The sequence below is a fragment of the Oncorhynchus mykiss genome, chromosome 28, assembly GCF_057628025.1.
Source record: "Oncorhynchus mykiss isolate SJ-2025 chromosome 28, ASM5762802v1, whole genome shotgun sequence".
NCBI lineage: Eukaryota > Metazoa > Chordata > Actinopteri > Salmoniformes > Salmonidae > Oncorhynchus > Oncorhynchus mykiss.
This window is the reverse complement of record NC_143049.1, coordinates 24,786,313-24,812,019: the sequence shown is the minus strand read 5'-3', so window position 1 is coordinate 24,812,019 and position 25,707 is coordinate 24,786,313. Positions and strand designations below refer to the sequence as shown.

General features: G+C 43.0%; 1 protein-coding gene across 32 annotated transcripts in view; it reads left to right on the top strand.

Moving 5' to 3' along the window:
* LOC110508187 (disco-interacting protein 2 homolog C) overlaps window positions 1-25,707 on the top strand; it is a 254,241-nt gene that overhangs the window by 138,633 nt on the left and 89,901 nt on the right. For 10 of the 32 annotated variants that reach the window (XM_090224813.1, XM_090224804.1, XM_090224810.1 and 7 more), the window contains 4 exons: window positions 2,310-2,420; window positions 3,946-4,074; window positions 8,070-8,276; window positions 18,006-18,140. In XM_090224813.1, coding sequence (XP_090080939.1) covers window positions 2,310-2,420; window positions 3,946-4,074; window positions 8,070-8,276; window positions 18,006-18,140 — 582 coding nt within the window. Of the gene's footprint in view, window positions 1-2,309; window positions 2,421-3,945; window positions 4,099-8,069; window positions 8,286-11,114; window positions 11,298-18,005; window positions 18,141-25,707 lie in introns of all 32 variants that reach the window. The other 22 variants (XM_090224811.1, XM_090224798.1, XM_090224808.1 and 19 more) reach the window with 4 other exon arrangements.

Below are 25,707 nucleotides of genomic sequence, written 5' to 3'. Positions count from 1 at the left end.
GGTCAGGCTGTACTGTAGTAACAGGTGCAGTGCTGATGGTGGTCAGGCTGTACTGTAGTAACAGGTGCAGTGCTGATGGTGGTCAGGCTGTACTGTAGTAACAGGTGCAGTGCTGATGGTGGTCAGGCTGTACTGTAGTAACAGGTGCAGTGCTGATGGTGGTCAGGCTGTACAGGTACAGTGCTGATGGTGGTCAGGCTGTACTGTAGTAACAGGTGCAGTACTGATGGTGGTCAGGCTGTACTGTAGTAACAGGTACAGTGCTGATGGTGGTCAGGCTGTACTGTAGTAACAGGTACAGTGCTGATGGTGGTCAGGCTGTACTGTAGTAACAGGTGCAGTGCTGATGGTGGTCAGGCTGTACTGTAGTAACATGTACAGTGCTGATGGTGGTCAGGCTGTACTGTAGTAACAGGTACAGTGCTGATGGTGGTCAGGCTGTACAGGTACAGTGCTGATGGTGGTCAGGCTGTACTATAGTAACAGGTACAGTGCTGATGGTGGTCAGGCTGTACTGTAGTAACAGGTACAGTGCTGATGGTGGTCAGGCTGTACTGTAGTAACAGGTGCAGTGCTGATGGTGGTCAGGCTGTACTGTAGTAACAGGTACAGTGCTGATGGTGGTCAGGCTTTACAGGTACAGTGCTGATGGTGGTCAGGCTGTACTGTAGTAACAGGTACAGTGCTGATGGTGGTCAGGCTGTACTGTAGTAACAGGTGCAGTGCTGATGGTGGTCAGGCTGTACTGTAGTAACAGGTACAGTGCTGATGGTGGCCAGGCTGTACAGGTACAGTGCTGATGGTGGTCAGGCTGTACTGTAGTAACAGGTACAGTGCTGATGGTGGTCAGGCTGTACTGTAGTAACAGGTGCAGTGCTGATGGTGGTCAGGCTGTACAGGTACAGTGCTGATGGTGGTCAGGTTGTACTGTAGTAACAGTTACAGTGCTGATGGTGGTCAGGCTGTACTGTAGTAACAGGTACAGTGCTGATGGTGGTCAGGCTGTACTGTAGTAACAGGTGCAGTGCTGATGGTGGTCAGGCTGTACTGTATTAACAGGTACAGTGCTGATGGTGGTCAGGCTGTACAGGTACAGTGCTGATGGTGGTCAGGCTGTACTGTAGTAACAGGTACAGTGCTGATGGTGGTCAGGCTGTACTGTAGTAATGGGTACAGTGCTGATGGTGGTCAGGCTGTACTGTAGTAACAGGTGCAGTGCTGATGGTGGTCAGGCTGTACTGTAGTAACAGGTACAGTGCTGATGGTGGTCAGGCTGTAATGTAGTAACAGGTGTAGTGCTGATGGTGGTCAGGCTGTACTGTAGTAACAGGTACAGTGCTGATGGTGGTCAGGCTGTACTGTAGTAACAGGTGCAGTGCTGATGGTGGTCAGGCTGTACTGTAGTAACAGGTACAGTGCTGATGGTGGTCAGGCTGTACAGGTACAGTGCTGATGGTGGTCAGGCTGTACTGTAGTAACAGGTACAGTGGTGATGGTGGTCAGGCTGTACTGTAGTAACAGGTGCAGTGCTGATGGTGGTCAGGCTGTACTGTAGTAACAGGTACAGTGCTGATGGTGGTCAGGCTGTACAGGTACAGTGCTGATGGTGGTCAGGCTGTACAGGTACAGTGCTGATGGTGGTCAGGCTGTACAGGTACAATGCTGATGGTGGTCAGGCTGTACTGTAGTAACAGGTACAGTGCTGATGGTGGTCAGGCTGTACTGTAGTAACAGGTGCAGTGCTGATGGTGTTCAGGCTGTACTGTAGTAACAGGTACAGTGCTGATGGTGGTCAGGCTGTACTGTAGTAACAGGTACAGTGCTGATGGTGGTCAGGCTGTACAGGTACAGTGCTGATGGTGGTCAGGCTGTACTGTAGTAACAGGTGCAGTGCTGATGGTGGTCAGGCTGTACTGTAGTAACAGGTGCAGTGCTGATGGTGGTCAGGCTGTACTGTAGTAACAGGTGCAGTGCTGATGGTGGTCAGGCTGTACTGTAGTAACAGGTGCAGTGCTGATGGTGGTCAGGCTGTACTGTAGTAACAGGTACAGTGCTGATGGTGGTCAGGCTGTACTGTAGCAACAGGTACAGTGCTGATGGTGGTCAGGCTGTACTGTAGTAACTGGTACAGTGCTGATGGTGGTCAGGCTGTACTGTAGTAACAGGTGCAGTGCTGATGGTGGTCAGGCTGTACTGTAGTAACAGGTACAGTGCTGATGGTGGTCAGGCTGTACTGTAGCAACAGGTACAGTGCTGATGGTGGTCAGGCTGTAATGTAGTTAACTCTGTCTTCTCCCTCTCCACCCAAGGGATGGACCCTTCTGTGCCCCACGAGAGGAGAACTCCTGTCACCCCCGGCTCCTCCTCTCGCTACCACCGCCGCCGCTCCTCTGGCTCCCGGGACGAACGCTACAGATCAGGTACGCCAGAAACACCTTTCAACACATCACAAACAGTAACACAAAACTCAAGCTCATGGTATACAGTTGGAAACGTAATACAAATGACAAAAACCCAGTATTACCAGTGTGCTGTAGTTTCTCTTCTATTTTGAATACCCTTTTTTCACCATGCACCTGGTTGTACATTCAGCTCTGTGAGTTGTCTTCCTGAAGTACAGTTAGCAACTTGGCAGTTACTATAGGACAGTATAGAAGCACTAATGGAGAACTGCATTTTAAACACTAAATTACATTTGGTTTGTGGTAACATAATTAATTTGGATTACCAAGAGCGTTGTTTTTTATACTATTAATGCTAAATGCATAAAAACAAGCTTTTTATTTACCACCCCAATGCTGTTTATCACTCCTATTTAGACCAATGAACCACTTCATTCATATATATATATATATATATATATATATATATATATATATATCAAAAGGCTAATCATTTCTGTGGTTTGCAGACAAATGACTCAACATACCAACCACAGATTCTGGCACTGTGTTCTAGCTTTGTCTTAGAAACACACATTTTCTGTGCCCCAAATGGCACCATACTTCCTGTTGGTTTGCATCATGGTTTTTGTTGTATTTTACCAGTGCTTTGCTTTACACACAGCTATTGGTGCTCTTAATAATAGCCTATTATAGGGCTGGACACAATGATCTCACATTAAGCTTCAGTTGTCTGGAGACATTATTCAGACCCAGACATAGAGGGAGCAGCCAATGGGCACACAAGTTCCTAGAATACAGCCCTATAAAACAGGATTCATGTTGAATTAAAGAATACATGACAACCACAAAGGCTTTGGATGCGTCCCAAATGGCACCCTATTGCCTTTCTGGTGTACTACTTTTGACCAGAGTACATAGGGCTCCGGTCAAAGTGGAGCACTAGAAAAGGAATGGGGTGCCATTTGGGATACAACCAGAGTCTGTTCTCAATGGCCGTTACTAAACAGGGCCACTAAAGCATCGAGACATAAAGGGCATAGGTTACTGGCAATAGTTTTTCCTCACTAAAACCAAACTCTTTCTTTATGATCTTTTATAAGTTACATTATGGCACAATGTTTTATCAGCCTATTGTTTGGTTAGATTAGTCCACTTAGAGTGAGATGTCGTCTTGCTTTTGTGAGAAGCCAACAGCGGTGAAGTCCCCAGTGTAGAAGAAGACAACTACCACCTTGAGAGTATCGACAATGAACAATGTTGCTTGTTACTGTACATACACTGTGGAACTTCTGAAGTAGTATTTCGGCTACATTCACAGTGATTATTTCATCCCAATCTTCTAAGCCTATGCTTTTCAAAATAATATACTTTAGCAACAATATATACTGTAATTGTTGTCCTTGTTCTAATTATATATAGTATATATTGTTTAGTGAAATATACATTCCACAGACTCATTTAATTTGTCCCGTAATTAACCTGAAAACTGGGAGTTTGTCAGGTCTTCCAACATGTCTGTCCTGCGCTGTGTGTTTTGCAGATGTCCACACAGAGGCTGTGCAGGCAGCTCTTGCCAAACAGAAGGAGCGTGGTAAGATGGCAGTACCCATGCCCTCCAAGCGCCGCTCCCTGGTCGTGCAGTCCTCCATGGATGCCTACACTCCCCCAGGTGAGGAACATATAGGACACCAAGGTAATCATAGCAGCCTGGGACTGCTCCACTGCACTGTGTATGTGTGTGGCGTGTGTGTGTACGCCTGAAGATTGATGTAGGGTGACATTGTCCCTGGTCGTGATCTTGGGTCAGTTTTGCATTTTTCCCACTTATGGTTTAGGTTAGGATTGGGGGAGCGGAAACTGATCCTAGATCTGTACCTAGGGGAATCTTCACCCTGGAGGCGTGAATATGCCTCCAGCCTGTCCCTGCCCCTGTCCCTGTCCCTGCCCCTCACTAACTCACTCATTCAGTGTCACTAATGTGTGTGTTTAATCTGATGTTTAGTCAATCAGGAAGAGTAGAACAGTATACACTCTGGATACAAAACATTAAGAACAGCTGCTCTTTCCATGAGACTGACCAGGTGAACCCAGGTGAAAGTTATGATCCCTTATTGATGTCACTTGTTAAATCCACTTGAATCAGTGTAGATGAAGAGGAGGAGACAGGTTAAATAATGATTTTGAAGCCTTGAGACAGTTAAGACATGGATTGTGTGTGTGTGCAACTTAATATTACGAAGGTGTTGCTCATTTTTGTTATACTCCGTGTGTGTGTTGGTCAGTTCAATCAGCCTGGGTTGGAAATACATCAATTTATCACATACGTTGTTGAAGAGTATCTACGTTATTTCTTGACTGGATGTAATTACAACTAAATGAGTCAATATGAAAGCCTAATCGACGTTAATGTATGATTAAGTTGTTTCCTCTTGATATTGTGCATATAGAAATACTTTTTAAGCATAGCATCCATTTAGATGCAACAGCAATTTAACACTTCAGTTCAGTAGTATTTTAGCACTAGAGTTGATGACACTCCAGAGACGTTACAGATCAAACGTCCCCAGTCTGTCAGTGTCAGGAGCAGAAAGAAGCTAGTACTGACATGATGTCATAGATGACCATGGGAGGGGTTCACTCGACTTGAAGCTGTTGCTCATGCTGGCTAAAAACAGTTGATAGATGACCATTTTGACCTTCTTCTATAGGATAATTGTGATTGCCATCAATTTCAGTCACTTCTTCCAGACCCTTGTCGAAAATAAAAGCTGAACTACAGACTTCAGTTACATCTCAAACTATACCCTATTCCCTATATAGTGCACTACTTTTGACCAGGGCTCCGGGGGGCGCATAGTGCACTAAATAGAGAATATGGGACTCTTTTGCTCCATCACTCTTATGCTCAGCTTATAGAATGAGTATATGGTTAATAATACTAGCACGTTAGATGCTAGAGCTCATTTCTCCCTTTGCCGTATCCCACTAACCAACATCTGGCTGTGTGCTAAATCACTGACAACAGCAATAAGGTGTTGACGTCATCGCCTGTTTTGTACTGTATAGCTATAGTAATGTAACACGGCATACCCCACCCAGCCAGGGGTTTATGGAGTGTGTCTTTATGGACAGTGTCTTTATGAGAGAGGGCTGTGTTAGGGAGTGAACAGAGCTGTGTTATGGAGTGGCGTGGCGTGGACAGAGGTGCGTGTGTGTGTGACAGCGATATGAGACCATCTTATTTGCATTAGTGCTGAAGGCTGGGAGTGAGGCTTCTACAGGGATTAATTTACTGAACACACACACAATTGACATCCATTTAGGAATCGCCACAAGCACATTTTCACATGATTCCAAATTAGCAGGGCACGCACAATTCTTCTAGGCAGAGCGAACAGCCCCTTGAGCGCTGGCGTTGTTTGTGCCTGACTGCCTGTGAGGCTGGGTGCATGTGGGGAAAAAGTCCCACACACACCCATCATACCAAGCAAGGCAAGCAGCAGTATTCCATTGGAGCACACTATTCCTCCACAACCTGCCAACTCCAATATGGACTCCACTCTTTATTTGTTTTCTTGTCTGTCTTTGTAAGTAATTAGTATGGCGATTTTATTTTGTACATGTCTGTGTCCCAAAATAGCTCCCTATTCCCTATATCACTATATAGTTTTGACCAGCTTGTCAAAAGCCTCTGCCTCTATTCCCATCTAAGTGTGTGTGTGTGTGTGTGTGTGTGTGTGTGTGTGTGTGTGTGTGTGTGTGTGTGTGTGTGTGTGTGTGTGTGTGTGTGTGTGTGTGTGTGTGTGTGCACACAGTATCACAGTATCACAACACCTTATCAGCCTCAGCAGAAGAAGCATAATCAAAGTAATTAATATTGAAGGCGCATAGGACCGGCAAATCAAATGCTGATGTCCAGTACTTTATTAAGACCATACTGTATACATGGGTAGTCTTTTTCAAAACAGGACGCTATATACGATATACACACACACTCTTATCTGTCCCAGTGTCAACAACATAGGAGAGCCCAGGTGTGAGCTCTGCTGACTGACAGCTGTCACCAATTTGACTGACAACACCTCTGGCCTATCAGGCAGCACTCTACATAGCGCTGGCCAATCAGACAGCGCTCTGATGTGGCAAAATGCAAATGGCCAATGGCAGGGCAGAGCTGCCAGTGTTGTTGCCCTAGTCTACCCCCTTTTGGCTTCATTTCACAGGCTGCAGCAGACATCCTTTTGGGCAGATGAAACCCCAGTGGCCTTCAGTGTGTTGGAGCAATAGAGATCCTATAATTTGTATGTAATTCTATAGTTTGAGCTAGCATACAGTATGCTGCATGCTGGAGGAGACCTCCCTCAGCCCAGCAAAGGTTACCGTCTCTCTCACTGCTGTCACTAGGAAAGACAGTGGGAAGACATTTACTGTGTACGTTTAGTCTGGCCAAGAAAAGACTAACTTATATTTTATGTCCACTCATAAAACCCATTAAGTACATTTACACCTTTTACAAAGTTAGTCCATGCAGATTTTTATTTTTATTTTTAGAAAAGGTCAATGTTTCAGGTTTGAGGCCACTGTATCACACACACACACACACCTCTGTTGTTTATCTCTCTCAGTAGCTCGTTCTGAAATGAGTCGTCATGATCCCCGCACTTTCTCTGTTTGTTCCCCTCCCTTGGCCCGGCCCACAGGCAGACAGCCCTGTCCTGACACAGTATGCAAAACATATGCAAAATTAAGCACACAAAGAATCACACTCACTCATCCCCAGACTGAGCCACTACGACAGACTAGAGCTAAAAACATCCCTGGGTGAGGAGTTGTGATATTAACAGAACAGAGTGGATGATCTAAGAGTGTTTGTGCTGAGACTATGTCTGTGTGTTGCGGTGGATTTGGGTGCATGGCAGTGAATCAGCCTAATGGTGAGAGGTTCTGGGGCTGTGGGTTCTGTAGGGGGCAGTAGGGTTCTGTAGGGGGCAGTAGAGTTCTGTAGGGGGCTGTAGGGTTCTGTATGGGGCAGTAGGTTTCTCGAGGGGGCTGTAGGGTTCTGTAGGGCAGTAGGGGGCTGTAGTGCAGTAGAGGACAGTAGGGTTCTGTAGGGCAGTAGGGGGCTGTAGGGCCGTATGGTTCTGTAGGGCAGTATGGTTCTGTAGGGCAGTAGAGGACAGTAGGGTTCTGTAGGGTAGCAGGGGGCTGTAGTGTTATGTAGGGCAGTAGGGGGCTGTAGTGTTCCTACAGTCTGACTCTGATACTGTGGAAGGAAGCCATTCTCCCCCTCATTGTCAGGATCAAGTGTCTGTCAACTCTCTGATCGGCATGCCTTCTGTGGACACACCTGTATCCACTGTATAGGTGGCGAAGAGGGGAATAGGAAAGAGGATACCTAGACAGTTAAACAACTGAATGCATTCAACCAAAATAAGTCTTCCGCATTTAATCCAACCCCTCCGAATCAGGTGTGGAGGGGGTATGTTAGGGGGGAGGGGAAATCCCCTCAGGGCCATGACAGAGTTTAGTATCTATTTGTTGTGCAAATGTCCGACAGTGACATGCAGGTGTTTGTGTGTGCGCGTATGTAATTCTGTTCATGTGTGTGTTTCCCTGCTGTCGTAAACCCTCTCTTCCTCTCTGCTCCACTCCCCCCCCCTCCAGACACGTCGTCAGGCTCTGAGGAAGAGGGCTCCATGCAGGGTGAGGGCACACCCACCTCCAGCCAGGGCAGCATCAACATGGAGAACTGGATCAGCAGGGCCATCCACGGCTCCACCACCTCCTCCACCACCTCCTCCTCCTCCACGCAGAGCGGAGGGAGCGGGGCAGCCAGCCGGCTAGCAGATGTCATGGGCCAGACACACCTCGGTAAGTCAGGTAAACAAACCCACCCTTCAACTATAACCTTGCTTACCTACTTGTATCTACCTCTGTGTGTTAGGGTATGTTTGTCTTACTTACAGTGCCTGCAGAAAGTATTCATACCCTTTGACTTATTCCTCATTTTTAAAACCTGAATTGAAAATGGATCAAATGTATTTATTTTCTCACCCATCTACACACAGTAATCCATAATGACAAAGTGAAAACATGTTTTTAGAAATGTTTGCAAATTTATGGAAACTGAAATACAGAAATATGTAATTTACATAAGTATTCACACCAATACATGTTGGAATCACATTTGGCAGCGATTACTGCTGTGAGTCTTTCTGGGTAAGTCTAAGAGCTTTTCACACTTGGATTGTACAATATTTGCACATTATTCTTGAAACATCCCAGGTTTTCTTCTCAGATTTTGCCTCTGCTTAGCTCTATTCCGTTTATTTTTACCCTAAAAAAATCCATAGTCCTTGCCGATGACAAGCATACCCATAAAATGATGCAGCCACCACCATGCTTGTAAATTTGAAGAGTGCAGGCATCCTTCTTTTCACTGTCATTTAGGTTAGTATTGTAGAGTAACTACAATGTAGTTGAGCCATCCTCACTTATGTCCTATCACAGCCATTCAACTCTGTAACTGTTTTAAAGTCACCATTGGCCTCATGGTGAAATCCCTGAGCGGTTTCCTTCCTCTCCAGCAACTGAGTTAGGAAGGATGCCTGTATATTTGTAGTGACTGGGTGTATTGATACACCATCCAAAGTGTAATTAATAACTTCACCATGCTCAAAGGGATATTCAAATGTCAGTTTTTTTTTTACCCATCTACCAATAGGTGCTCTTCTTTGCGAGGCATTGGAAAACCTTGCTGGTCTTTGTGGTTGAATCTATGTTTGAAATTCACTGCTCGACTGAGGGACCTTACAATTATTTGTATGTGTGGTGTACAAAGACGAGGTAGTCATTCAAAAATCATGTTAAACACTTATTGCACACAGTGTGTCCATGCAACTTATGTGGCTTGTTAAGAAATTTTCTTTGCCACAACAAAGGGGTTGAATACTTATTGACTCGAGACATTTCAGTTTTTAATTTTTAAGTAATTTGTAAACATTTCTAAAAAACATAATTCAATTTTCACATTATGAGGTATTGTGTGTAGGCCAGTGACACAAAATCTCAAGTTAATAAATAAAAATTCAGGCTGTAACATGACAAAATGTGGGAAAAGTATTCCTGTTGTTGGCGTTCTCTATCAACACCCCCACAGTATGTATGTGTGCACGTGTGTGTGCATTCGCGCGTGTGTGCTGCTCACATCACCCCTCACCTATCCTTTAATGTTCCAACCCCTAAGGCATGCACACAACACTAGCCTGCAATGCTTCCTGTGTGGAAATATTTGCTTTCTTTTTACTTGCATGCAGCCCATACTCCTCACGAAGAGAAGCTCTTGTTTTTGTTTATCTTCTTATACCCTAGACTTAGTTAACCCCTTCGTTGTAGTCACTGCATAATACATGTCAATTGAAGGACAAAATAACAAAACAACCATACTTAGAAGAGCTATGACCATGAACTGCTGTTCTCCAATGTTGTCTGTGTAAACTGTTCTTGTGGCTAGTCTGTTTTCATGCTTCTGACACAAGTTTGATGGCTACCAGAGACGAAGCACAGAACAGACACCACATTGAGGATCCCGTCAGGTAGACACAGCTAGCGGACAGTCTGAAGTAATGCACAGTGTTGGGAGTAGGGTGCCGTGACAGTTGGGTCGCAGACACCGCTAGTAGCCAACTGCTGATTGGCTTCTTCTACTCAGTGAAGAGACATTTTAAACACTGAGATGTGATGTTTATCTGGTGTTTGTGCCAGTCCCTCCTCCTGCTACCATTACTTTGAAATGGGGACACTTTGAAGCAGCACTGGAAGAACTGGGGACTCGTGCTGTGGTAGATGTAGACTTTCACTGAACTAGGAAATGTGATATCATGTATCAGTTATTAGGTATAGTTGACATGTAATGGAACACCACTTACAGTCTTGATGTGTACTATGACAGCCTGTCAGTAAGACAGTTAAGAGTTAGTCAATCAATCACTAGATTCTTTTGGCAATCTATCAATCAAAACACTTGTCAACATCCAGTCGTTCTGATAGTTAGATTTAATTCCATCAAACTGTATAGTTGTGTTTTAGTAACTTTATGAGTAACTCTCTAAATCCTTGGTTTTAAGAGGTGTTTCCATGACATTCAAATAGCATTTTGTTGTCACAACATAGCATGATGTTTGTGTGTCTCTCTCCACTAGGTGTGTATTTCAGAGGAGGATATCCTTACCTGTGTGTGTGAATGTTACGGATCTGATTTCCCTCTTGGCTCCCATTAGAGGCCAAAACAAACCAGCTCCCGTGTGTGTTGGCTTTTTAAAAGGCTAAAGAAAAAGCATTTTCCTTCCCTTCATCCCCTCTCCCTCCCTCCCTTCCCATCAGTGTGGTTCTGCCTGCCCGTGTAGATAAGTTGCTTTTCTCCATACCCCTCGCCCCCACCCTCATCTATGGATGTGTCTTAAATTGCACCCTATTTCATTTTGAGTTCACTACTTTTGACCAGAGCTGGTCAGAACTAGTGCACTATAAAGTCAATAGGGTGCCATGTGAAACACAGATTATATTTCCCCTCCATATGGCTGATGCCTCCTGCAGAGAGACCCTGCAGTGTGTCTTCCCTCCATCTGGCTACAGTAGTGACTTGGTTTGGCCCTGTGTGGTTGCCGTAGTCTAGATTTAAGGTTCTGGTTTTCCCCTCCTCACACGCAGGGCCCATTGCTCACCTCTCTCTGAAGAGGAAAACTAGGAAGGCCCCAGCTCTCCTGGGCACACCAGCCCCAGTCACAGTAGAGAATGGGAACTCAGGTCCTGGTCCTGTGGTGAGGCGGTCCTGTGAGTTTGGATCAGGTGGATCGGAGCTCGTCTGGCAGCAGCCGCCCCTGGAGAAGCAGGGTCAGTATCCTACCGTGCAGGGGGGCAGTCAACCCCTCCCCTCTAGCCGCAGCCCCGCACCCATTTGCTTTCTGATGATCAATTGTGGCGTTCAATGTCAAAGTGGTGTCATGCTCTAGCTACAGTTGTGTGAAAAGCTGGGAGAAGAGAAGTGATGCTAACCCATGGATAGCTTTGGCTAATGAGTACTGTGATCGTATGAATCTGAGTGTGTGGAGTACCCTTTGTGGGTGAGAGCCACGGTGTTGATGGAAAATCAACATCAATATTGCAGGAAACTGGTTTTGGTTGCTTTCATGGCTGAGAAATATTTATTGATCTAATGGTGAGAAATACATGTATTTATTTGGTGGACAAGATAAGAGACTGCATGTTCAAGAATGCTTTTTGTCTTCGACACAAAGCAGATGGATGGCTGCTCCAGTTATGTGGAGGTGGTGCTTGTTGTAATGTACAGTATGTTCTGTTTGATTTTAGACACTCCCTGCTCTCCCAATCTCTGAGTTTTTTATTGGGTAGTCGGGAGGGTACACTTTGAATCTGAACTTTAGGCAGGTGCCACATTGTTTTAATTAGTCTGTTTAAAATGCCCTTTGAGTTGTACTTTTCAGTGCCAAAACTCTGCTCGATGCTTAAAGAACCCACTGAACCAGCATTGAAGAATGCCTTGATTGAACCCATCCATTATTCCAACAGTCACTATTTGGCGGGGAGAGTGAATTAGTGAAATGAGTTATCCCTCCGTATGTAACAACTAGAGAAAAGAAAAGGATTCTACAATCCCTCAGGTGGAAGTAGATGAATGTTCTGAAAACAAAGGCCTGGTCCAGACTATAATCAACCATTGATCAACGTCTGAGAACACCACATAACCATTAACATCATTCTGGAAGGGGTTCCCATTCCTAATGGAATGATGTTTTGCAGTCTATGGTTGCGTTCTACATTGCAGACGATGCACCTTTCCATGCATTGTGAAATATGGCATGCGTCTGCAATGTAGTCAGCCTGGAACGCAGCCTATGTGACGATCCATAGATTCCATTGCAGTTCAGCGTTTCTTTCTCCGCCTGCGTCGTGTACTGTAGTCTAGCTGTCACTGGATTCCCTATAGCTCATTATTGTTTCTGTAGGTGTTGAGCTATAAAAGGAGAGGGGGGCAAGTCAATATTAGGAAGGTGTTTTGTACACTGTTTATAATCCCAAATAACACCCTATTCCCTATATAGTCCGCTATATAGCGCTGGTCAAAAGTAATGGAATAGGGTTTCTTTTGGGAAACAGCCTTAGTCTCTCACTGCCTGCTTAGTACTGCTGGCCAGTGTCTGTCTGTTCACTCTGGCTCAGGTAAACAGATGTTATGTACAAAGAGCAGCCCTTCCTATAACATTAGCATGCTTGAGCTGCTGGTAGGAAATGCAATATCTGGAGAAAGCATTCTGGCCGTGTCTAGACTTGACAGTTCATCCAGCTTTTAGCATCGAGTTCTGATCATGCAGCTTTATCTCTGATCATAGAGTTCTGATCATGCAGCTTTAGCTCTGATCATAGAGTTCTGATCATGGAATTCCAAAAGCGTAATGCATCTACACCTACATTTAAATATGTCTACTGTGTCCGGATTCCCTATTCCCGCGCTATAATCAAATGCCAGTATACAAACAGTGAAATAGGCTAAATAAGATAACACAACAACAATGGCAGTTGCTAACTACTGTAGCTAACTAGCCAGCTAACCTCTGAAGCTAGCAAGCAACGCTAAAGGGATTGCAAACGGGTTAGCATAACTCTAGCCAAACAAAAACATGTTTTTCTTAATATTAGCTAGTATTTATGAGGCCAGCAAACATGTTCCTCACACGCTAGGAACGTATTTCCTCCAACGTTATAATGAAAAGATGCCTCTCGTTTTCTGGTGACTTGTGAGAGGAGTGCTGATGACGTCCCCACTGTGTGCGCTTTTAGAAATCGGCATGCAATGCATCCCTGACCCCCTCGCGAAGTGGTCAGCCAGATCTGAACACAATCAGACAAGGCGACTTTTCAATGCTATCTTTGTATTCTGATAGCAGAAGTCAAATCTAAGTGTCAATAACCTCTGCTGGTAGCTAGCTAGCCTAGCAAAATACAAGTTAACAAACAGATTACCGACCATTTTGAATCCCACCGTACCTTCTCTGCTATGCAATCTGGTTTCAGAGCTGGTCATGGGTGCACCTCAGCCACGCTCAAGGTCCTAAACGACATCATAACCGCCATCGATAAGAGACATTACTGTGCAGCCGTATTCATCGACCTGGCCAAGGCTTTCGACTCTGTCAATCATCACATTCTTATTGGCAGACTCGATAGCCTTGGTTTCTTAAATGATTGCCTCGCCTGGTTTACCAACTACTTCTCTGATAGAGTTCAGTGTGTCAAATCGGAGGGCCTGTTGTCCGGAACTCTGGCAGTCTCTATGGGGGTGCCACAGGGTTCAATTCTCAGGCCGACTCTCTTCTCTGTATACATCAATGATGTTGCTCTTGCTGCTGGTGATTCTCTGATACACCTCTATGCAGACGACACCATTCTGTATACTTCTGGCCCCTCTTTGGACACTGTGTTAACTAACCTCCAGATGAGCTTCAATGCCATACAACTCTCCTTCCGTGGCCTCCAACTGCTCTTAAATGCAAGTAAAACTAAATGCATGCTATTCAACCGATCATTGCCCGCACCTGCCCGCCCGTCCAGCATCACTACTCTGGACGGCTCTGACTTAGAATACGTGGACAACTACAAATACCTAGGTGTCTGGTTAGACTGTAAACTCTCCTTCCAGACTCACATTAAGCATCTCCAATCCAAAATCAAATCTAGAATTGGCTTCCTATATCGCAGCAAAGCATCCTTCACTCATGCTGCCAAACATACCCTCGTAAAACTGACCATCCTTCCAATCCTCGACTTTGGTGATGTCATCTATAAAATAGCCTCCAACACTCTACTCAACAAACTAGATGCAGTCTATCACAGTGCCATCCGTTTTGTCACCAAAGCCCCATACACTACCCACCACTGCGACCTGTACGCTCTCGTTGGTTGGCCCTCGCTTCATACTCGTCGCTAAACCTACTGGCAACAGGTTATCTAGAAGTCTCTGCTAGGTAAAGCCCCGCCGTATCTCAGCTCACTGGTTACCATAGCAGCACCCACTCTTAGCACACTCCAGCAGGTATATCTCATTGGTCACCCCCAAAGCCAATGACTGGAACGAACTGCAAAAATCTCTAAAGCTGGAGACTCATATCTCCCTCACTAGCTTTAAGCACCAGCTGTCAGAGGAGCTCACAGATCACTGCATCTGTATACATAGCCCATCTGTAAACAGCCCATCTATCCATCCATCCATCCATCTATACATACCTCATCCCCATACAGTATTTATTTATTTATCTTGCTCCTTTGCACCCCAGTATCTCTACTTGCACATTCATCTTCTGCACATCTACCATTCCAGTGTTTAATTGGTATATTGTAATTACTTCGCCACCGTGGCCTATTTATTGCCTTACCTCCCTTATCTCACCTCATTTGCACTCACTGTATATAGACTTTTTGTTTTCTTTTGTTCTACTGTATTATTGACTATGTTTTGTTTATTCCATGTGTAACTCTGTGTTGTTTGTGTCGAATTGCTATGCTTTATCTTGGTCAGGTCGCAGTTGCAAATGAGAACTTGTTCTCAACTAGCCTACCTGGTTAAATAAAGGTGTTCTCAACTAGCCTACCTGGTTAAATAAAGGTGTTCTCAACTAGCCTACCTGGTTAAATAAAGGTGTTCTCAACTAGCCTACCTGGTTAAATAAAGGTGAAACAAAAATATGTTTATTTAGCCTTTTTGCCGTTTTTTTCCGTCCCCAATTTCGTGATATCCAATTGGTAGTTAGTCTTGTCCCATCGCTGCAACTCCCGTGTGTACTCGGGAGATGCGAAGGTTGAGAGCCATGCATCCTCCGAAACACAACCCTGCCAAGCCACACTGTTCTTGACACATTGCTTGCTTAACCCGGAAGCCAGCCACACCAATGTGTCGAAGGAAACACCGTACAAGTGGCTACCATAGTCAGCGTGCATGTGCCCGGCCCGCCACAGGAGTCGCTACAATGTGATGGGACAAGGACATCCTGGCTGGCCAAACCCTCCCCCAACCCAGATGACGCTGGGCCAGTTGGGTGCCGCCTCATGTAGGGAGGGAGATGGGCAGGGCGTGAGTGAGAGAAAGGGATGGAGATGGGGAGGGAGGGGTAAAGACAGGTAAAGAGAGAAAGGACGAGGCTAAGTGGGAGTGGCAGTAATGTTGTACTTGGTCTAACATTGTCAATGTGAGTCTTGTTTAACCTAGTTGGCTCTGGAGCGCTTTCCCTCTCTCATTGATCTCTTTATCTAACCTCACATGGACACTGGTGGTAAGAATATATATCTGCATCCCAAATGGCATCCTATTGCCTCTATAGTGCACTAGTTTTGAACAGAGCCCTATGGGAATTGATGGAAGGTGATGACACATTCTTTGTCCATAAATTTTAAAAAAATTAAATCAGCTTTAGGAAGCTCTTATCATAAAGGCCTATGTGCTCAATAGTGCACTAAATAGGGAATTCAGTGCTGTTTGGGACAAAACCATAGGCATCTTCATCTAACATGATGAATTATCACTGAAAGGAAGATTACTCATAGCAGACAGTATGGTGGTCTATGAATGATATTGCTCTCACATACTTGTGGTTACCGGCCCTTATAGATGAGTGCTATGGCTAGCTAGTACCGGTGTTTGATCCACTTTAGCTTATGTATGGTCCTTGACTGGGGCTCTAGTGTTTTACAGTGGAAAGCTGAGAGATTGAGCCGGAGCACTAGGAATGTAAAGTAAAGACAGTGAAGGAAGTTCCTTGTGGTTTCTCTTCACAAATAGTGTCTGGAATGATTTCACACGCTCATCCACTTCAATCAGAATCTAAATCTAGCAGGGAAAAAAGTAATGGCTGATGCTTTTTGACATTGTCCAGGTCGGTATGATGGGGAGAAAATGGGAATTCACGGCATGATTAGACTTTCAAAAACGTCTGGCACTTCAAAGAATCTGAAAAGTGATACGTGTCGAGTGGGAGATGGAGAGTAAAAATGATTTATTTTTTACAGTGAATTTAAGGATAGATGTCACATGTGGGATGTCTCAGAGAGAGGGAGAGGCGGAAGTGTTGCATCAATGATGTAATGTTGAAGCATTTGGGGGAATTATGTTATGACCAGGGGATTGAAGAGGGAGCGGTATTGATTAAAAACACAGTTTCATGAAGTGCATCAAATCTCCTGCAGCTCCAGTACTGGGGCAATCTTGGATTGGTACATATATATTTTGGACAAGAATATAACTTATAAATGCTTTAATGATCATGAGCTTAGTTCAATTTGCTTAACCCATTGGAACCCAAACTATAAGCTTGTTTTACTCCGTCTCTCAGCTGTTTACCAAAAACCTAGCGGATGGCCACTTTGTTTTGTTGTTTAAATCCCATTTTTCCCCTTTTATCACAATCTGACTGAGAGGCCGGTGTCCTGGGGACATGCAAGTGTCAGCTTGGACAACTTAATTCACAGCATTAGTTTATTTGACACGGTTGTCATAGATATTTGTATATGTTAGTGTGCTCCCACACATTCAACCTCGCACACGTAGCAGAGACGTATGTGAACCTAAAGGCCTAGTTCACTAATGTAACATTGCCAAAATATTAGGAAAGGGTATAGGGATACCTAGTCAGTTGCACAACTGAATGCATTCAACCCAAATGTGTCTCTGGATCAGAGAGGTGCGGAGGGCTGCCGTAATTAACGTCCACATCATTGGCGCCCGGGGAGCAGTTGTTGTTGGGGGTTAACTGCCTTGCTCAACGGCCTTTTGGTCACTGGCCCAAGCGGTCATCTATCATCTTAGATAAAGTTAAGATTACATTTTCATAAAGATGAAAATAGGTTTTGGATGGTTGCAGAGTTGCATCCCTTGTGGAGTGGATGGACTTCGGGTGTTTTCATACACCTCAAATCTGAGTTCAAAGGAAAACTAGCAAGAGGGGTCCTTGAATGAAAATGAGGTGACATGAAACAACTTTTCTCTATGATTTTAAAACAGATCAATTGATAAGGGCTGAGGTCTATGGAACTGTGGAAGTACCAAGAGAAACCCAGCACAGCAGCATACCAATCACTCTCCTTCCTCAAATCTACTTTTACTGGAGTTAACCATTGTCTGTCTGTCTATTCTGCACCCGGGGACACTTGTTTGGATGCATGCTCCTCCTGACCTGACTAACCCCTGTGGCCTCCCGCCGTCTGTGTGCCCTGTGTCCTTGGACCCTTGCCTACGTGCCTCCTCCCATCCTAGGTTGCATCCCAAATGGAACCATATTCCCTATATAGTGCACTACTTTTGACCAGGGCGTATACGGATCTGGTATGTATGAGCCGTGTCCAACAGTAGTCCACTATACAAGGAGTAGGGTACCATTTGAGAGGCAGTCCTTCTCTTCCCTCCTCTCCTCACTGTTGTGCTGGCTTGGCTGTGGCAGCCTATGGCAGCCTGTGGCCCTTGGTTAGCTATAGGGCTGAGGGCTGGGGGGACTAACAGTAACAGGCTTCCTTCACCTTGCCTCTCCTCACATCCAGAGAACCACTCTACCCCTCCAGATGTCACCGGCTACACCACAGACTCAATACAGGTGGAGAGACCCCAAGGCTCCACCACAGCATCCAGGGCCACGCCAAAGTACGGCAACGCAGAGCTCATGGAGACCGGAGATGGTGAGTACACACAGGGGTTGGGGTAGTGTGTGTATCCATGACCGTGTGTGTGTGACCTAAATTGGTTTTCATGGTGCATGTATTTCTTGACAGTGAAGAGTATTTTGGGGTCATGTTTGTATTTATCATGCTCTGAGCCCTTCTTTGTTCAGATATGTCTGTGTCATGGTGTCGTGTCAGTTTGTTCTGATATGTTGGTGTCATGGTGTCATGTCAGTTTGTTCTGATATGTTTGTGTCATGGTGTCATGTCAATTTGTTTTGATATGATGGGGTCATGGTGTCATGTCAGTTTGTTCTGATATGTTGGTGTCATGGTGTCATGTCAGTTTGTTTTGATATGATGGTGTCATGGTGTCATGTCAGTTTGTTCTGATATGTTGGTGTCATGTCAGTTTGTTCTGATATGTTGGGGTCATGTCAGTATGTTTTGATATGTTGGGGTCATGGTGTCATGTCAGTATGTTCTGATATGATGGTGTCATGGTGTCATGTCAGTTTGTTTTGATATGATGGTGTCATGTTAGTTTGTTTTTGATATGTTGGTGTCATGTTAATTTGTTTTGATATGATGGTGTCATGTCAGTTTGTTCTGATATGTTGGTGTCATGGTGTCATGTCAGTTTGTTTTGATATGATGGTGTCATGTCAGTTTGTTTTGATATGATGGTGTCATGGTGTCATGTCAGTTTGTTCTGATATGTTGGTGTCATGTCAGTATGTTCTGATATGATGGTGTCATGGTGTCATGTCAGTTTGTTTTGATATGATGGTGTCATGGTGCCATGTCAGTTTGTTTTGATATGATGGTGTCATGGTGTCATGTCAGTTTGTTTTGATATGATGGTGTCATGTCAGTTTGTTTTGATATGATGGTGTCATGGTGTCATGTCAGTTTGTTTTGATATGATGGTGTCATGACAGTATGTTCTGATATGATGGTGTCATGGTGTCATGTCAGTTTGTTTTGATATGATGGTGTCATGGTGCCATGTCAGTTTGTTTTGATATGATGGTGTCATGGTGTCATGTCAGTTTGTTTTGATATGTTGGTGTCATGTCAGTTTGTTCTGATATGTTTGTGTCATGGTGTCATGTCGGTTTGTTCTGATATGATGGTGTCATGTCAGTTTGTTTTGATATGTCTGTGTCATGTTGTCATGTCAGTATGTTCTGATATGATGGTGTCATGTCAGTTTGTTTTGATATGATGGCGTCATGGTGCCATGTCAGTTTGTTTTGATATGATGGTGTCATGGTGTCATGTCAGTTTGTTTTGATATGATGGTGTCATGTCAGTTTGTTTTGATATGATGATGTCATGTCAGTTCGTTTTGATATGTTGGTGTCATGTCAGTATGTTTTGATATGATGGTGCCATGGTGTCATGTCAGTTTGGTTTGATATGATGGTGTCATGTCAGTTTGTTTTGATATGATGGTGTCATGTCAGTATGTTTTGATATGATGGTGTCATGTCAGTTTGTTTTGATATGATGGTGTCATGTCAGTTTGTTTTGATATGATGGTGTCATGGTGTCATGTCAGTTTGTTCTGATATGTCTGTGTCATGTTGTCATGTCAGTTTGTTTTGATATGATGGTGTCATGGTGTCATGTCAGTTTGTTCTGATATGTCTGTGTCATGTTGTCATGTCAGTTTGTTTTGATATGATGGTGTCATGGTGTCATGTCAGTTTGTTTTGATATGATGGTGTCATGTCAGTTTGTTTTGATATGATGGTGTCATGTCAGTTTGTTTTGATATGTTGGTGTCATGTCAGTTTGTTTTGATATGATGGTGTCATGGTGTCATGTCAGTTTGTTTTGATATGATGGTGTCATTGTGTCATGTCAGTTTGTTCTGATATGATGGTGTCATGTCAGTTTGTTTTGATATGATGGTGTCATGTCAGTTTGTTTTGATATGTTGGTGTCATGTCAGTTTGTTTTGATATGATGGTGTCATGGTGTCATGTCAGTTTGTTTTGATATGATGGTGTCATGGTGTCATGTCAGTTTGTTCTGATATGTCTGTGTCATGTTGTCATGTCAGTTTGTTTTGATATGATGGTGTCATGGTGTCATGTCAGTTTGTTTTGATATGATGGTGTCATGTCAGTTTGTTTTGATATGATGGTGTCATGTCAGTTTGTTTTGATATGTTGGTGTCATGTCAGTTTGTTTTGATATGATGGTGTCATGGTGTCATGTCAGTTTTGTTTTGATATGATGGTGTTATGTCAGTTTGTTTTGATATGATGGTGTCATGTCAGTTTGTTTTGATATGTTGGTGTCATGTCAGTTTGTTTTGATATGATGGTGTCATGTCAGTTTGTTTTGATATGATGGTGTCATGTCAGTTTGTTTTGATATGATGGTGTCATGGTGTCATGTCAGTTTGTTTTGATATGTCTGTGTCATGTCAGTTTGTTTTGATATATCTGTGTCATGGTGTCATGTCAGTTTGTTTTGATATGATGGTGTCATGGTGTCATGTCAGTTTGTTTTGATATGATGGTGTCATGTCAGTTTGTTCTGATATGTCTGTGTCATGTTGTCATGTCAGTTTGTTTTGATATGATGGTGTCATGTTAGTTTGTTTTTGATATGTTGGTGTCATGTTAATTTGTTTTGATATGATGGTGTCATGTCAGTTTGTTCTGATATGTTGGTGTCATGGTGTCATGTCAGTTTGTTTTGATATGATGGTGTCATGTCAGTTTGTTTTGATATGATGGTGTCATGGTGTCATGTCAGTTTGTTCTGATATGTTGGTGTCATGTCAGTTTGTTTTGATATGATGGTGTCATGGTGTCATGTCAGTTTGTTCTGATATGTTGGTGTCATGTCAGTATGTTCTGATATGATGGTGTCATGGTGTCATGTCAGTTTGTTTTGATATGATGGTGTCATGGTGCCATGTCAGTTTGTTTTGATATGATGGTGTCATGGTGTCATGTCAGTTTGTTTTGATATGTTGGTGTCATGTCAGTTTGTTTTGATATGATGGTGTCATGGTGTCATGTCAGTTTGTTCTGATATGTTGGTGTCATGTCAGTATGTTCTGATATGATGGTGTCATGGTGTCATGTCAGTTTGTTTTGATATGATGGTGTCATGGTGCCATGTCAGTTTGTTTTGATATGATGGTGTCATGGTGTCATGTCAGTTTGTTTTGATATGATGGTGTCATGTCAGTTTGTTTTGATATGATGGTGTCATGGTGTCATGTCAGTTTGTTTTGATATGATGGTGTCATGACAGTATGTTCTGATATGATGGTGTCATGGTGTCATGTCAGTTTGTTTTGATATGATGGTGTCATGGTGCCATGTCAGTTTGTTTTGATATGATGGTGTCATGGTGTCATGTCAGTTTGTTTTGATATGTTGGTGTCATGTCAGTTTGTTCTGATATGTTTGTGTCATGGTGTCATGTCGGTTTGTTCTGATATGATGGTGTCATGTCAGTTTGTTTTGATATGTCTGTGTCATGTTGTCATGTCAGTATGTTCTGATATGATGGTGTCATGTCAGTTTGTTTTGATATGATGGCGTCATGGTGCCATGTCAGTTTGTTTTGATATGATGGTGTCATGGTGTCATGTCAGTTTGTTTTGATATGATGGTGTCATGTCAGTTTGTTTTGATATGATGATGTCATGTCAGTTCGTTTTGATATGTTGGTGTCATGTCAGTATGTTTTGATATGATGGTGCCATGGTGTCATGTCAGTTTGTTTTGATATGATGGTGTCATGTCAGTTTGTTTTGATATGATGGTGTCATGTCAGTATGTTTTGATATGATGGTGTCATGTCAGTTTGTTTTGATATGATGGTGTCATGTCAGTTTGTTTTGATATGATGGTGTCATGGTGTCATGTCAGTTTGTTCTGATATGTCTGTGTCATGTTGTCATGTCAGTTTGTTTTGATATGATGGTGTCATGGTGTCATGTCAGTTTGTTCTGATATGTCTGTGTCATGTTGTCATGTCAGTTTGTTTTGATATGATGGTGTCATGTCAGTTTGTTTTGATATGATGGTGTCATGTCAGTTTGTTTTGATATGATGGTGTCATGTCAGTTTGTTTTGATATGTTGGTGTCATGTCAGTTTGTTTTGATATGATGGTGTCATGGTGTCATGTCAGTTTGTTTTGATATGATGGTGTCATTGTGTCATGTCAGTTTGTTCTGATGTGATCGTGTCATTTCAGTTTGTTCCGATATGTTGGTGTCATGTCAGTTTTGTTTTGATATGATGGTGTTATGTCAGTTTGTTTTGATATGATGGTGTCATGTCAGTTTGTTTTGATATGTTGGTGTCATGTCAGTTTGTTTTGATATGATGGTGTCATGTCAGTTTGTTTTGATATGATGGTGTCATGTCAGTTTGTTTTGATATGATGGTGTCATGGTGTCATGTCAGTTTGTTTTGATATGTCTGTGTCATGGTGTCATGTCAGTTTGTTTTGATATATCTGTGTCATGGTGTCATGTCAGTTTGTTTTGATATGATGGTGTCATGGTGTCATGTCAGTTTGTTTTGATATGATGGTGTCATGTCAGTTTGTTCTGATATGTCTGTGTCATGTTGTCATGTCAGTTTGTTTTGATATGATGGTGTCATGTCAGTTTGTTCTGATATGTCTGTGTCATGTTGTCATGTCAGTTTGTTTTGATATGATGGTGTCATGGTGTCATTTCAGTTTGTTCTGATATGTTGGTGTCATGTCAGTTTGTTTTGATATGATGGTGTTATGTCAGTTTGTTTTGATATGATGGTGTCATGTCAGTTTGTTTTGATATGTTGGTGTCATGTCAGTTTGTTTTGATATGATGGTGTCATGGTGTCATGTCAGTTTGTTTTGATATGATGGTGTCATGTCAGTTTGTTTTGATATGTCTGTGTCATGTCAGTTTGTTTTGATATATCTGTGTCATGGTGTCATGTCAGTTTGTTTTGATATGATGGTGTCATGTCAGTTTGTTTTGATATGATGGTGTCATGTCAGTATGTTTTGATATGATGGTGTCATGTCAGTTTGTTTTGATATGATGGTGTCATGTCAGTTTGTTTTGATATGATGGTGTCATGGTGTCATGTCAGTTTGTTCTGATATATTGGTGTCATGTCAGTTTGTTTTGATATGATGGTGTCATGGTGTCATGTCAGTTTGTTTTGATATGTCTGTGTCATGGTGTCATGTCAGTTTGTTTTGATATATCTGTGTCATGGTGTCATGTCAGTTTGTTTTGATATGATGGTGTCATGTCAGTTTGTTTTGATATGATGGTGTCATGTCAGTTTGTTTTGATATGATGGTGTCATGTCAGTTTGTTTTGATATGATGGTTTCATGGTGTCATGTCAGTTTGTTCTGATATGATGGTGTCATGTCAGTTTGTTTTGATATGTTGGTGTCATGTCAGTTTGTTTTGATATGATGGTGTCATGGTGTCATGTCAGTTTGTTTTGATATGATGGTGTCATGGTGTCATGTCAGTTTGTTCTGATATGTTGGTGTCATGTCAGTTTGTTTTGATATGATGGTGTCATGTCAGTTTGTTCTGATATGTCTGTGTCATGTTGTCATGTCAGTTTGTTTTGATATGATGGTGTCATGGTGTCATGTCAGTTTGTTTTGATATGTCTGTGTCATGGTGTCATGTCAGTTTGTTTTGATATATCTGTGTCATGGTGTCATGTCAGTTTGTTTTGATATGATGGTGTCATGTCAGTTTGTTTTGATATGATGGTGTCATGGTGTCATGTCAGTTTGTTTTGATATGTTGGTGTCATGGTGTCATGTCAGTTTGTTTTGATATGATGGTGTCATGGTGTTATGTCAGTTTGTTCTGATATGTTGGTGTCATGGTGTCATGTCAGTTTGTTCTGATATGTTGGTGTCATGGTGTCATGTCAGTTTGTTTTGGTCAGTTTGTTCTGATATGTTGGTGTCATGTCAGTTTGTTTTGATATGATGGTGTCATGGTGTCATGTCAGTTTGTTCTGATATGTTGGTGTCATGTCAGTTTGTTCTGCTATGATGGTGTCATGGTGTCATGTCAGTTTGTTTTGATATGATGGTGTCATGTCAGTTTGTTCTGATATGTTGGTGTCATGTCAGTTTGTTCTGATATGATGGTGTCATGGTGTCATGTCAGTTTGTTTTGATATATCTGTGTCATGGTGTCATGTCAGTTTGTTCTGATATGATGGTGTCATGTCAGTTTGTTTTGATATGATGGTGTCATGTCAGTTTGTTTTGATATGATGGTGTCATGTCAGTTTGTTCTGATATGTTGGTGTCATGTCAGTTTGTTTTGATATGATGGTGTCATGGTGTCATGTCAGTTTGTTCTGATATGTCTGTGTCATGGTGTCATGTCAGTTTGTTTTGTAATGTTGCGGTCATGGTGTCGTGTCAGTATGTTCTGATATGATGGTGTCGTGTCAGTATGTTCTGATATGATGGTGTCATGGTGTCATGTCAGTATGTTCTGATATGATGGTGTCCTGGTGTCATGTCAGTTTGTTTTGATATGATGGTGTCATGGTGTCATGTCAGTTTGTTTTGATATGATGGTGTCATGGTGTCATGTCAGTTTGTTCTGATATGCCTGTGTCATGGTGTCATTTGTTCTGACATTTGTTCTGAATGAGCTGCGGTCAGATCATGGAGTATGCCAATGTGGACCTCTCTGCTATTTTAATTTGTTCTCCTGAGGCATACGGCATCGCGCAGACGAATCTGTTCATCAGATGCTCCAGTCAATAGTGCTGAGGAATAGATTTGTTGAGTGCACAGAGCACACGTCGTCGAGTGTCTGCTTGATAGATCAAGTCCCAAGCTTTACAGATGGGGTTTACTGGACTACAACACTCATGGAGGCTCTGAAAAGAACTACACCTTTCTCCTTCAGTACCAAGGCCAAACTTGTGTTTTACAGATTCAAAATGTTTCGTTTTTCTTTTTTTTTTTCTTCTTTTTTCTTGATATATATAGCCTAACACAGGTTACGCAGTGATCGTGCTTTACACAAATTTCGGTTATTTGTGAAATCAGCTTTGGTCAGGACTGATTTTTACTGTGTTGCTTTCTATCCACGGTTTAACCCTGGACTTTGACACTTTCCACTGTGTATGAAGGTTTATCCCCTCCAACTCAACTCTGGACCTCGAAGCCAGTTCCACTGAATTTTTTCATTGTTCCCCTCTAATCAGGGACTGATTTAGACCTGTAACACCAGGTGTGTACAATTAATTATCGCGTAGAACAGAAAACCCGCAGGCTCTGGACCTCATATGATAAGAGAAATGGCCAGGGTTTAGTGTCATTGAAACTAAAGCAGGGGTTTGAGACAGTAGAGAAGACACTTTGGATATTGCCCAGTGAAGTGTGGCTGTCTCCTCTCTGAAGACTTGGAAAAAGTGGCCTTGCCAGTCCAATTAGACATATAGAAGTTTCCATGAAGTATAGAAGTTTCTACGTGTGTGTATTGATCTGTGTGTGTGTGTGTGTGTGTGTGTGTGTGTGTGTGTGTGTGTGTGTGTGTGTGTGTGT